This window comes from Chiroxiphia lanceolata, chromosome 3, assembly GCF_009829145.1.
Source record: "Chiroxiphia lanceolata isolate bChiLan1 chromosome 3, bChiLan1.pri, whole genome shotgun sequence".
Classification (NCBI taxonomy): Eukaryota; Metazoa; Chordata; class Aves; order Passeriformes; family Pipridae; genus Chiroxiphia; species Chiroxiphia lanceolata.
Genome location: NC_045639.1, coordinates 111,962,169 through 111,974,877, shown reverse-complemented (window position 1 = coordinate 111,974,877; position 12,709 = coordinate 111,962,169). Strand labels below are relative to the sequence as shown.

At 37.5% G+C, this 12,709-nt stretch overlaps 1 protein-coding gene across 13 annotated transcripts in view; it reads right to left on the bottom strand.

The window, feature by feature from the left end:
- Positions 1–12,709, bottom strand: part of SUPT3H (SPT3 homolog, SAGA and STAGA complex component) — a 301,102-nt gene that overhangs the window by 93,462 nt on the left and 194,931 nt on the right. For all 13 annotated transcript variants that reach the window (XR_004356086.1, XR_004356087.1, XR_004356089.1 and 10 more), the window contains exon 7: positions 318–393. Coding sequence is in view for 8 of the 13 variants with exons in the window: in XM_032683161.1 (XP_032539052.1) it covers positions 318–393 (76 nt within the window). In the remaining 5 variants the exon portion in view is untranslated. The remainder of the gene's footprint in view (positions 1–317; positions 394–12,709) is intronic.

Genomic DNA, 12,709 nt, shown 5'->3' with positions numbered 1-12,709 from the left:
ACTTTGACACCACCATGACAGCTTGAGGCAAGTGGTGGTTTTAATCCATTAACTCCTTACCAGTTCTATGGTCCTCACCAGCACAGTATTTGAGCACATGGAAAGCTTGGTAAATATTCAAATAAAATACTCTGCCCGATACAGCCCAAAACTGCTAAATTAACTGTTCCCAGGAGTTATGCAGAGAAAGAATTTAAAGTTTTATTATTGAGGATGAAACAAAAGTGCTTTCAAAAAACACGAGGTTCTGGTGTGCTCTCTATTACATGAAATAATAATCAAACATCTCCATACAGTGCAGCCATTATAATACTCACAAAAACTCAATTGCCGACTTTCACAGAATTCTGCATACTGGACTGAGTCCATGGCTCGTGTTTGTCTTTCTGCTCTCTGACAAAAGAGTAAAAGTACATGATGTACCTTATTCCAACAAGAACTGCATTCCACAACAGAAATTATAGCGCCAAAGCGCCCTCGCCACAACCTTGAAGCAACCCTCCCAAATTAAACATGCATTGAACAAGTCAAGATGAAGAAATATAAACCACAGATGGCTTATTAGTCTTGTGAGTTAAATTTCCCAGAGGAGGGTGTCAATTCCTATTTTACAAACCTGCCTGCACACGGCTCACCCTCAGGGATGAGGGCTGAGGCAGGAGAGGTGCTGAGCAGCCTGCCCTGACTGAGGGGCACGTTTAAACTGAAGCACATGAGCCCTCTGCCCATGTGCTTACAGGTGACCAGACAAATACAACGCTCTCCTGGATCGAGGCCAACACATTCTGCACTCTGCAGAACTGAACCCATGTGCATTTAAACTGTGAAATGAATAAGTTCCATTGAAGATGTGCCAGATGGAGAAGAGCATTGAAATGCCCCTTCCCACTCTCAATACACAGTAACAAATAAGTGGTAAATGTATCTGTTTCTATTTTTTTGACTGTTAATGAATGCTTGAGTTTTTATACTTCTGAACACCTCAGGAAAAGGAAGGAAATTAGACTGAATTAGAGCTTGTTCAAGAAAAACACCTTAAAATGTTCACTATTGCATTTAAGAATATATTTCACATGGAGTCCAATGACAACCAAAAGAGCGTATCTCAAAAGATACAAGGTATGAAACCATAAAAATTACACACACCCTCCCCTCCACATATACATGATGCCATAAGTGAATCATAGTTGAAGCAGCACTGAAGTTTGTGGTCAGGTTTGAACACGTGCTTGAGCTCTGTTTACTTCAACAGAGCAGGGGGTGATTTTCACAAGGTAAGCATCTAGTCTCCACAAGAGATTAAATCCTTCCTGTTATGAGGCAGGAAGCAGTAGTCAGATTAAAAGGAATGATTATCTTTGTCAGAAGCAGATGACTTACTCCAATCTCTCAATCAAGTAGATTGTCTTATACAACAAGGAAATGAATGTAACTGTCTTTGAAACTATAACTCAGTGACTAAATCATCACACCTGGTAAGAACAGAGCTGTCACTGTGGATACAAAGTGGGATCAGGAGTGGCTGATAGCACCAACACTACTTGTACAGCTCAAGAAACCATCCATAAAGCAGGTAAAGCACAGGTGTGTCCACAGCAAGGACAAAAAACAGTAGGGAAAATCCACATGCACACACAACAGAAATTTTGCTCTGACTCCCTGTGCACTTTCACATTCGATGAAATTGAAATTGCAGAGTTCTTTAATCTGGTTTAATGGAAAACCAAAGGGATACTGCTAAGTCGATTTGGAGACATATGTTATCTATATAAGCTGCATTTGGCCTAAGCAATTCTCAAAAAGAAAATAAAATTAGTGCTTCAAATACACAGTTTTCTCCTCTGTTTTCTGCCTTTTAGGTCACTCTTCTATGACAGTCCAATCCATAGCTTATGAGGTCAGGTTGACAATCAGCATATTCAATTTAGCTGTAAACTAAACTACAAACTGACCAGGAACACACCTGGATAGTCCTTCTTTTCTTCTTTTCTCTATCCAGTCAATCATTTCCACTGTATTTGGACTTTTAGTCACCAGGATACAAACTGTTCTACTTAGGCATTTTCCAGTTCTATGCGCACTTCTGGCATCTTTGACTACATTTTCTGGAGCTGCCATTTCAGGTTACTAAAAATTTTCAGCTAATCCATTCCATCAAGACATTAAGGAAGTCTAGATTGAGTTTGTATCCTTTAAAGATAATTTTCACAACACATGCTGCAAAACTTCAACCTATTACAGAGCTCAATTTTGCCTCTAAATTAATTCAGCCAAACTTCTGAAAATAGAAGGCCTCACCAAAACCATCTAATCTGAACTTCTGCATAGCACAGGACACCTCTCACAAAATTCATCCTAGAAATGGCATTCCTTGTGTAATTTTACTGTATGCTTTAGAAAAGCATCTAATTTGGGGTTTCAGTTTTTCACATAGTAAGAGATAACATTTTCAAATAACTAAAAAAGCTAATTTTTTATGCAATGTGGTTTAAATTCTGTAATAATTTGTCTCTCTGGCAGTCAGAAATTACTATTTGGGTATTACCAGATAATAAGGAAATAATTTAACCTGAGGTGGCTCATCAAACAGACTGAGCTTCGCTGTGACAACCCTACCTCTAGGAGTCTCTCGTCCAACCTCCCAACTTAAATGAAGACACTTGCCCAAACCACTGGAATTCAGCTATGGCTTTCTCTAGCAAAGCCTCAAACATCACCAAGGACAGAGATTTTATGGCATCCATCAGGTACTGATGCACAGTGTTACTCTGTCCCAGATGCAGAAACTCAGTGAGGTTCTATTGGTTCAATTCCTAGAGTTTTCAGGACCTGTGTGGCCTGAAGCTCCATCAAGCAGTGTGCACACTGCTCTTTATTTAGAACCATCAACAGATCTACAGAATGTGTATTCTGCCTTTTTGGCCACATTTTGGTCCACACTGTTGATGAAGATATTGAACACTATGGGCCCCAGTATCAATAGTGGGATATTCTTTTTTTTTCTGTTGCCACCTATATGTCAAGACTTCACAATCAGCAGTCCCAGGGATTTAAAATCCCTTGCAAAAACAAGGAAGGCATGGAAAACCAAAATGACATGACAAAGAAAAAAGGCATGTAGAAATTTGACAAGGAGACTTTAACTTTTACTGACATTCCATAAGGTAATATGGGAACTGCAAAACCAGATTCATCCCAAGAGCAGTTATGTTTAAATTAAATGATTTAGCAATGGCTACTCTCAGCAAATAGACTACAAAGCTCTGAAAATCCATACTGTCAAAGGTAACAAGTTTCATTAAAAGTATAACAAGTTTCTTTATAAGTGAAAAAACTCAAAAGTTTTATTAAAAGAGAGGTGCTGCTGAGGGATTTTTCCAATAAAGTCTAAATTTCTCATTACAAATTGTCTACAGTAGTTGTCTAAACACTGGACTTAATGTTATTCTTAAATACTAAATAAATACTTACAATTACTGTCTCTCTGTATGAATATTTTTTAGTAAAATTACCTACACATATGTGAAATAAAACTGTTTTCTGCCTTCATTTCTGTCTTTAAAGTAATTCTTTCTTCAAGGTGGATTCTCCTGTGATGCTCTAAACCACCACCAAAGAAAACAGTGGTTGTCATAAATGACTGGACTCTGTTTTCTTCCTAATGTACTTTAACAAAAAAAAAACCCACCACATCCTGGCATGGAACCTCACAGTTCAAGGGATAAGGAGAGCCATTCCATCAGTCCTACCAGTGTTGGAATACTCTATAAATAACCAGCTAATGCAGGAGAAATGAACAGAGGGATAGCACTATTGCATCATCTTTAAGGAAACACCCAAGCAAAAGAAAACAGCAGATCATCTTTCCTCTTCACATCTCAACATCACAAACGGTACTTTTTTACTCTTACACCATCCCTGCTTTGAAAAAATGTAATGTTCCCTTACCTTAGCATTTCTGAGGTATATTTTATAAACTCAAAATGAATCAATTACATGAAATAAAAAGGGAGAAGAAAGAGAGAGTGAGCACATCACTGTGAACACAGAATGACTCCAGGCCAAAGGAGTTTAAAGAAAATGGCATTCATTGTTGGGGAAGAAGTCACAGGAACTTTAAGTTACAATAACTTTATCTGTAAGTAATGCTTTCTTTTAAGCCTAAAGAATACTCATTCATTCTTTTTTTCACAGTCTTTGGGGTTTTTTTTTCAACTATTTTTTCTTGAAAACAAGAAATGATACAGGATGTTCTAACTGAGAAACAACTTCAATTTTATGCAAGTGAAATTTTCCAAATTCTGTTGTTGGAAAGAGTAGCAAGTCACTCCAACAGGACTGAAGTCCTCTTTCATCAGTATAAAAGCCAGTTTGCTGGGAATCTTTCCTACATGAAGAAACAGTGAAACCCCTGATGATACACCACCTTGAAGCAATCTCAGCTGGAAAGCAGACACACTAAGTTACAGCAACAACACTGCTCAGCTGGTTTATCAAAAGAATTAAAAAAAGATAGTTTTTACTCCCTCTCTTGTAGTACCAGTCACTCTAAGCAGTTAAGAAGCTGACTTATGTGGTGTATAGCAGAGTTAAAATACTTTGCCTGCTTTCCTTGGAACATGCTGAAGGATGCAGTAGATAGGACCTGGCACAGTAAACGTCTGCTTAGTCTTCCAAAAATGTGTTGCATTATATCTTTCTTTCAGTATAAAAAAAACTAAAAAGGCAAAGGAAAGAAAAGGTAAAGAGTTGCATGTTGTCGCCTCCCATCCAGGATGAAAAATAACATTATTTTTTTATTCCATTTTAAAGCTTTCACACTTGACATACAAAGCTCTTTGTGTGGGGGGAAGGCAAGAGGCCAAACGTTAACTTGCTTACCGACTACTCCGTGTTTGGAGGAAATGTGCCGAGGAGCTGCTAAGCTGGAACATCTGAGAAACACTGGAGGCATGGCTGGACACCCCTGTGTTTGGCAACAATGTTAAGGATGAAGGCTCTGGCTTCCCAAACCACTCACATATTCATCTTGTGGCGTGATTTCCTGATTCCTTTTGCTCAAGACCTCTCATTGTGTGACTATCACAGCTTCCAAGGAGCCAGGTGGCTACACCAGGGAAGAGCAAAGCTGCCCTGCAATGGCTGATATTACCAAAATAGTATGCTAAATAATTTATTTTTTATTTAGACTAGAGAATAACAGGGCTGTACCTGAGAGCTCTGGGGTTGGAGGACAAAAACAGCAGGGTGATGGAGGCCCAAACTGTAGGGTGGTTGTAGGGTGGTTGTAGGGCCACAGAGATGCTCCGAGGGCTGGAGCCCCTTTGCTCTGGAGCCAGGCTGGGAGAGCTGGGGGTGTTCACCTGAAGAAGAGAAGGATCCAGGGAGACCTTAGAGCCCCTTTCAGTGCCTAAAGGGGCTCCAAGAGAGCTGGAGAGGGACTTGGGAAAAAGGTCTGGAGTCACAGGACAAGCGGGAATGGCTTCAAACTGACAGAGGGCAGGGTTAGATGGGATATGAGGAAGAATTTCTTTCCTGTGAGGGTGGTGAGGCCCTGGCACAGGTTGTCCAGAGAGAAGCTGTGGATGTCCCATCCTTGTAAGTGTTCAAGGCCAGGTTGGATGGGACTTGGAGCAACCTGGTCTACTGGAAGGTGTCTCTGCCCATGGTAGGGGCTTGGAAAGAGATGGTCTTTTAAAGTTCCTTCCAAATCAAACCGTTCAGTTTTTCTGTGAAAAATTACCTAGATTAAAAAAAAATAATCTGAGAAATAAAGTAAAAGGTAGGTCAGTATTGAGGTGTTTACAAAATATGCTGAAAATACACTTCTAGTCTTCTGTTATCTTGACATTATCTGAGATTATCACTATCTGAAGACTTTTGTTACATAAAGGAAAAAAGTATTTACTCTTCTGAGAATCACTTGAATTAGTAAGCAAAGGAGAAAAAGGAGTTTAAGAGTAAGCATTTTCAAAGTTCTAGCTTACTTAGAGTTTTATACAGAAAATAAAAATGCCACTTGGGGAAAGGTCAATAGCTTTTGTAATGTAATACTTGATTTGGCTATAAAATACACACATACAGGGAATTTTTTTACCCACCTCTTATAGAGCATACCGTACATTCTGTAGCAACCATTAAGCTGAACAAGTCCACATAGCAAACTTGAGGCTTTTGACATAATACTGGTTTTGAGTGCTCATGTGTTTAGTGCAAAGTGCCCAATATTAGAAGAAAAGATGAGGTCTTTTTCTAGCAGACCAAGGTGATCTGAATTTTAATGTACGTTCACAGTAAAAACAGTTTTGCTTTTTTCTCTACAATATTTTTAACCTCATTCCCTGCAATAAACAGAGTTTAAGACCTTAAAAACATTAAAAATCCTAATTGTTACAGAGATTTTAAGGATATACAACAGTAAATGACAAGGAAATGTGTCATTTTGTGTGTATGATTACAAATATTAAATATTAGTTAAAATATAATTTTAAAATAAAATTATAATTCTTCATTATAGAAAATTGGTGATTCTCTGTCCAGGGACAAAAGATGGGATTCACTTGAAGAACTGAAGACATCTACAGTATCCTAATTAGTCATCCAAAGTCACTTTATAGTAAAAAAGGTATTATACACTTTCAGTGAGCAGCTTCATCCTAAACTCACTGTTTAAAATGTCAGATGAATGACACCTGTGAATTTGTCTGAAGTTCACCAACTGTGGATATCACCAATGGAGCCCTCGGGACACCAGTTTAGGTCTGCAAATCCACGGCACAGACATCCTCAGAAAAGCAGGATGAATCCTCCTCTGTTGAGTGAGGAGTGAAGAACAACATCACCAAGAGGACAACTTCCATTTCAGGGCCAAGTAAAAGCCAAGACTAAAGGATGACTCAGTAAATTCGGTTCCTGCTCTGAGCTCAAAGCAATGCAAGTCCAAACAAAGGCGGCTTTGTACCCGGTTGTGTGTTAACTCCATTCATCTCCCTCAAACTATGAAACATGTAATCTAACAAAGTATGTGCAGATAAAGAGGGGGAAGGGAGCTGGCAAGACTATTTAAGATTATGTAAAAATTTCAAGGGAATTATGAAGAAAGAAAGCAAATGAAATTGCACAGACAATAACAAAATGAATGGATTAATTCCCAGCAGTCATGATCTCATTGCTTAAGGAATAAATAAAACTGACCTCCTGATAGGGACTTGTTACCCCTGTAATACTTTGCCCTTAAACATATGCAAAATCTACACATACTGTATTCATTTGAAACAGTTCCATACCATAGCCAAATTCCTTGTCCAAATTTATTACTGTTAGTCTGAAACGTGGAGCTGGAACCTGGAAACAAAACATTTCCATTTCATGGAATACCTTTGATTTCTACAGGAAAATATTTTTTTCTTCTATAATAAGTATCATAGTGAATTCTGTAAAACTATGTGTTAAATTTACAGCTATCTTCTACCAGTGCTTTCCAAAAAACACAAAATAATTTTGGATAAACTATACTACTAAATAAAAAAAGTTATGGTAGATATATTGATATATTAATAAATCAAGACTACTGACTTCCCTCACTTTTCTGGTTGAGGACATTGTAGCACTTTACTGTGGTTTCCATCTGGTTGTACATCAAAAATTTGACATACCATGTTAATATTAGGATACCTTTATATCTTCTGGATAACATTCCTCTGAAAATTTATCCTGACTCTGTATCCATTCATAAATGAGGTTTACACAAACAGCTTTAGCATCTCACCAGTAAACCCTCCAGTCATCAAAACATTCATCACTGCAAGGTCTGGAGATACAGAGAGCAAAGCAGACCCATCTGCATAATTAATTTTACTTTTTTTGTCTTAGTGGCAGTCAAAACCAGCCATTGTACTCTATTTTTTAAATATTTGTTTTAGCTGACATGCTGTTTGGACTCGTGTCCAGAAATTCATGAAGTAGCTTTTGCTCCAAGGCTTCCTCACCATCCTGGGTGTGGAACAGGGTTGGAGGAACCAGTCCTGCTCCTACTGATCCAAATGGAATGGCATGAGGTGAAGGGGGCTATTTCCACTCAAAGTTAACCAGGCAATCAATCCTAGACATAACTAGCTTCAGTGAAACTCAATGCCCAGGCATATTCTATCTATTCACCCAGCTACAGTATGTCCAGAATTACTCACTTTATAGTCAAGACTTTTTAAGAAATACATCCAGTGAAGTTTGTTAAACTGAGCTGCAGGTAAGTTTGGGAACAGCTGGAGACCAGCCTCTCATTCACTGGCTTTAACTGAGAAATGCAAGCAAGAGAATAAACCTAATTTAGAAAAAAATTGCATGGCAAAACTCTGCCCCGTTAATAGCCATCATCAGTGTAAAATGACATTTGAGAGTTTGGCTACTGTTAAACGAGAAATGAAGGAGGAGGAAGTCCTCAAAAGAATTGTTCTTGCATGCTTTGTGTTGAAAAGGAAGGAAAGGAAAGTGAACCCACGGTACACACTAGTGAGCAATAACTGTGATGAAATTCATTGTATCGCAGTACAACTCTGTGGAGCAGGTCTGCTGACTGACACTGAAATGCCCTCCCGAAGCTTCACTATAAAAGGAGGATCAAAACAAAATTAAGGAAAACTTTGACTGACAGAAACCTGAGTAAGTTTCAGACCATATGAACAATATATATTAATTTGAATCCTGTTTCTTATTTTTAATCGTTATAATTCTGTCTTTTCCCTTCCCCTTAATAAAACAGACTTGTCTCATATTCATTCCCAGTAGAACAGCCAATTCTCACAGTATCTGCCATTCTTTGGGATATCACCATCCTTCAGAAGAAATTACCATTCTGTGCAGGAGATTCACAAGCAATACAATCCTACAGGCATATCCATGCAGGCATCCTTGGCAAGTGATGCTTTTTATGTTATTTTAATCAAAGCAGAATGAAAAGGGTTTATAATTAAAAATGGGGTTGGTTTTTTTCAGTTATGCTGTTTCTTGATTTTATTTCTTTTTAAAAAACAACTTTCAAAATAATGGCAAAACATACATGCACAAATAAAAAATTCAAGATACAAAATCTCTGCTTTATGTACAAGTAATTTAGTGTGCATTTAGATCAATCCAGTTCATAAATCTGAATTTGTTCTTACAAATTATAGATGAAACTGGCTTTATAATCTCCCCAGCAGAGCTTCCATTAACATAATAGCTATAGGATTGCACCCTATGAACACTCCTAACTTTAGGTTACATCTAGAATAGATGGTTATCATTCTCTTGTCAAAGGAAAGCAGAAAAATGGGCTCTCAAAATGGGACACAGATGCTCTATGGGATGGACACAGAACAAGACACTAATCTGTTTTTTAAAAAGGAGGCCAGTCATTCATTAATTCATATAACTTATTTACTACGAAAATGAGTAAAACATTTTAGCTCAAGCATTTTCCATGACAAATCCAAATCTGTCAACTTTTATGATGAATTTGTGTAAGTGTATTCATGAATGTCTTAAATGCAAACATTAAAAATAATTAGTTAAAATAAAAATACATGCTATTAAGTGCACGTAGATGTTCTGTCTTGGCATGTGACTTGAGAACACACAGTTAGATGAATTTACTTTGTCTGTTAGGAGTCCACTGTAACCAGAGAACAATAGAGAGTGGTATTCAAAAATGTATTGCTTCCTTAACCCCAGAAGCGTATAGACATTTCTCTACTTGTGGTATTTACACCACTGAATCTAATTCTGTGGTTAGAGCTTCAGTCTTTTGGAAAAGCCTTTCTAATTTGATAATTGCAAGACATGGAACTCCAGATAAAAATCACATCATGAAATTCAGGGAATAAGTGAGTCATACACTGAGTTAGAGGCAATGCTTCCCTTAGAAAAACAGTGACCCCTATGAATTGCATATAATCTGCATGTTCCCAATATAAGAAGGATGGGGACCTGTTGGAGCAGTTCCAGAGGAGGCCATAAAGATGCTCAGAGATGGCTGGAGCATCTCTGCTCTGGAGACAGACTGGGAGAGATGGGGGGGTTTCAGCCTGGAGAATAGAAGGTTCCAAGGATACCTTAGAGCCCCTTCCAGTTCTAAAGAGGTTCCAAGAGAACTGGAGCCTCTTTGGACAAGGGCCGAGAGTAACAGGACAAGGGAGGAATGGCTCTAAACTAAAAGGAGGCAGGGTTATATGGGATATTAGGAATAAATTCTTTACTGTGCGGGTGGTGAGGCACTGGAACAGGTTGTCCAGAGAAACTGTGGGTGTCTCATCCCTGAAAGTGTTCAAGGTCAGGTTGGACTGGGCTGGGAGCAAGCGGAAGGTGTCCCTACCCATGGCAGGGGAGTGGAACTCAAAGATCTTTAAGGTCTCTTCCAACCTGAACTATTCTGTGATTTCTCAAAACAATTGATAGGAGAGATGTGTCTCAACTCCAAAAGCTGAAATTGGCTGTCTTTTGAACAGCCCAGACTTCCTTAACCTCTCAGTGTGCCAGGTACGAAGAGTACGGAAAGGAGACCCTAAAAATTGCTGTCTGAATTGAAAGGCTTTGAACAAAAGCCTGATGTTATTTTCGGTTTTAATTGGGACTCCATTCATGACATTGAGAACAGAACTTGGCCTAGTGTGAATATTGCCTTTGTCAAAAGTTAATGATCATGTTTAATATTGTTATTTATTTAACTATGCAAACATTTCTATGCTGCTATTCATTATTGTTTCTTAATTTCTTTAAATACAAGCAAACTTGTCTTCATAGTAGCCTTGTGAGCATTATCTCCACTATATACATGAGAAATAGAACCATAAAAAGATCATTTTCCCAAAGGCACTTTGTTTAATTGCTTCTTTCCCACCCCCACCTCCCCGCCCCCACTTTCTCTTTTCTCTTTCTAATGCTAGAGAGGAAAAGGAAAACATGAAGATTCTGGGGTTTGGAATTAAACTAATTTAAACCATCAGCTAATTTGACTAATTTGGAACAACCTATTTAGTTACTCCCTTACACCATGCCCATTGATAAATATACCACAAAATTATTAAGTGTTTACATAAAACCAAAGAAACATATGCTGTCATTAATTCAAAACAATCCTCACCATCCAAAGCCACTACAGGAGTTCTGTTATTAAACATCCCCATTCCCTTCTCTTGAAAAAATAAAGGGAAAACTGAAAATATATATTTTTGAAATGCATAAAACTTTCGCAGCGATTACATTTCATTTTGTGTCAGAAGTATAACTAAAACTTTTAGATGATACATTACTGATGTATCGCTTAAAAGCAGAAAATTCAAAATTTTAATTTGTGAGCTCAGATTTTGTTATTTTGGTTAAGATCAGAGGAATTCTTCAAGACTTTCAAGGCTCAAAGTGAAACTCACTGACTTATGGAAAACTACACAAGCAAACGCTGATGTTCTGTTGTAGTAAAACCACAGTTGGTTCATTGCGACCTTCCAATGAATTATCTCTTAAATAATCTCACTCATTTCACAGCAAAACAAATGACAAAGCTGTTTTCGGGAGCCTCCTTGAGCCACCACAGGTTACCTTTAACAGAAGTAATTGTCCTGTGTGTCCTGCTGTCCTCCCCCAACACTCCTTCCTACTACAGACCCTTCATGCATTCATAAAAAAATGAGGCACCACGACAATAGTTTTGATGAGAATTTCTTTTTTTTTTTTAAATGCTGAGGGGAAGGAGAGCAAAGAGCATCTACTGTACATGGCTTCATTACCATAAACTTTACTGATAGTTTATCCTGTTTCCTAAAGAAAGCAAAAAACCCCCTCCGTGTCTCTATTAAAAAGCCATCAGATTTGGTATCCTGGTGACACTTTAAAGAGCACATTATGTGGGAAAACAAAACAAACATTTATCCTGGCAAATGAAAGTGAATTTGGGTTTTGACATACTTGGCAGAAAGGTAGAATTATATTCATGCAAAGTATGCAGAAAAACTAATATAATATTTAAATATTTGCTTAAGTAATAAAGAATTTAAAACAACACATTAGAAGTAACATTTTTGTGAAATATTTTAAAGTTTTTTAGTATAAGACCATGAAAGTAATACTTTCAGCTGAAATTTCAGCTTTCTACAGCCTTTGTTATGAACTCCCTTCACTTGTAAAGTAGTAAAGAGTCTTCATCTTCCACTGAGAAATCTTTATTTTTCGAAGACAAAGGCAGTTCTTATCCTGAGGGTTTAAACTGATAATGAATATATGCAGCTTTCCAAAGAAACAACCCTTGAGATCTGAATATTACAAGTACTGATATAATGAAGCAATGTTAGCACTGTCTCAACCAAATCCTACAGCCCTATTCTCCTGTTTGATATACACGCAAAATTATTTTCAAAGTTCATCAGTTTGCTACCAGACTTGATTCAGTGAAGGTAGACTTTTATATCTCTCAGAAAGTACCTGAATGCTGTATGCCAAAGATCTTTGAAATTCTCAGTTATACTCAATAATGTAGCATTAATTAATAAATTGAGCTGGATACTGGATGCTAATTTTAGGTCTAAAAGTAAGGATTTTTATGTGCTGTCTAAATACACAGATATTCCTTTTTGTAAATCTAAATTCATATTAGCTGCACATACCCACAAAAATCACATTTACCAGAGTATCCGAATTATAAATTATTAGGAAATTTCAGGTATGATATTCTGATTTGCTT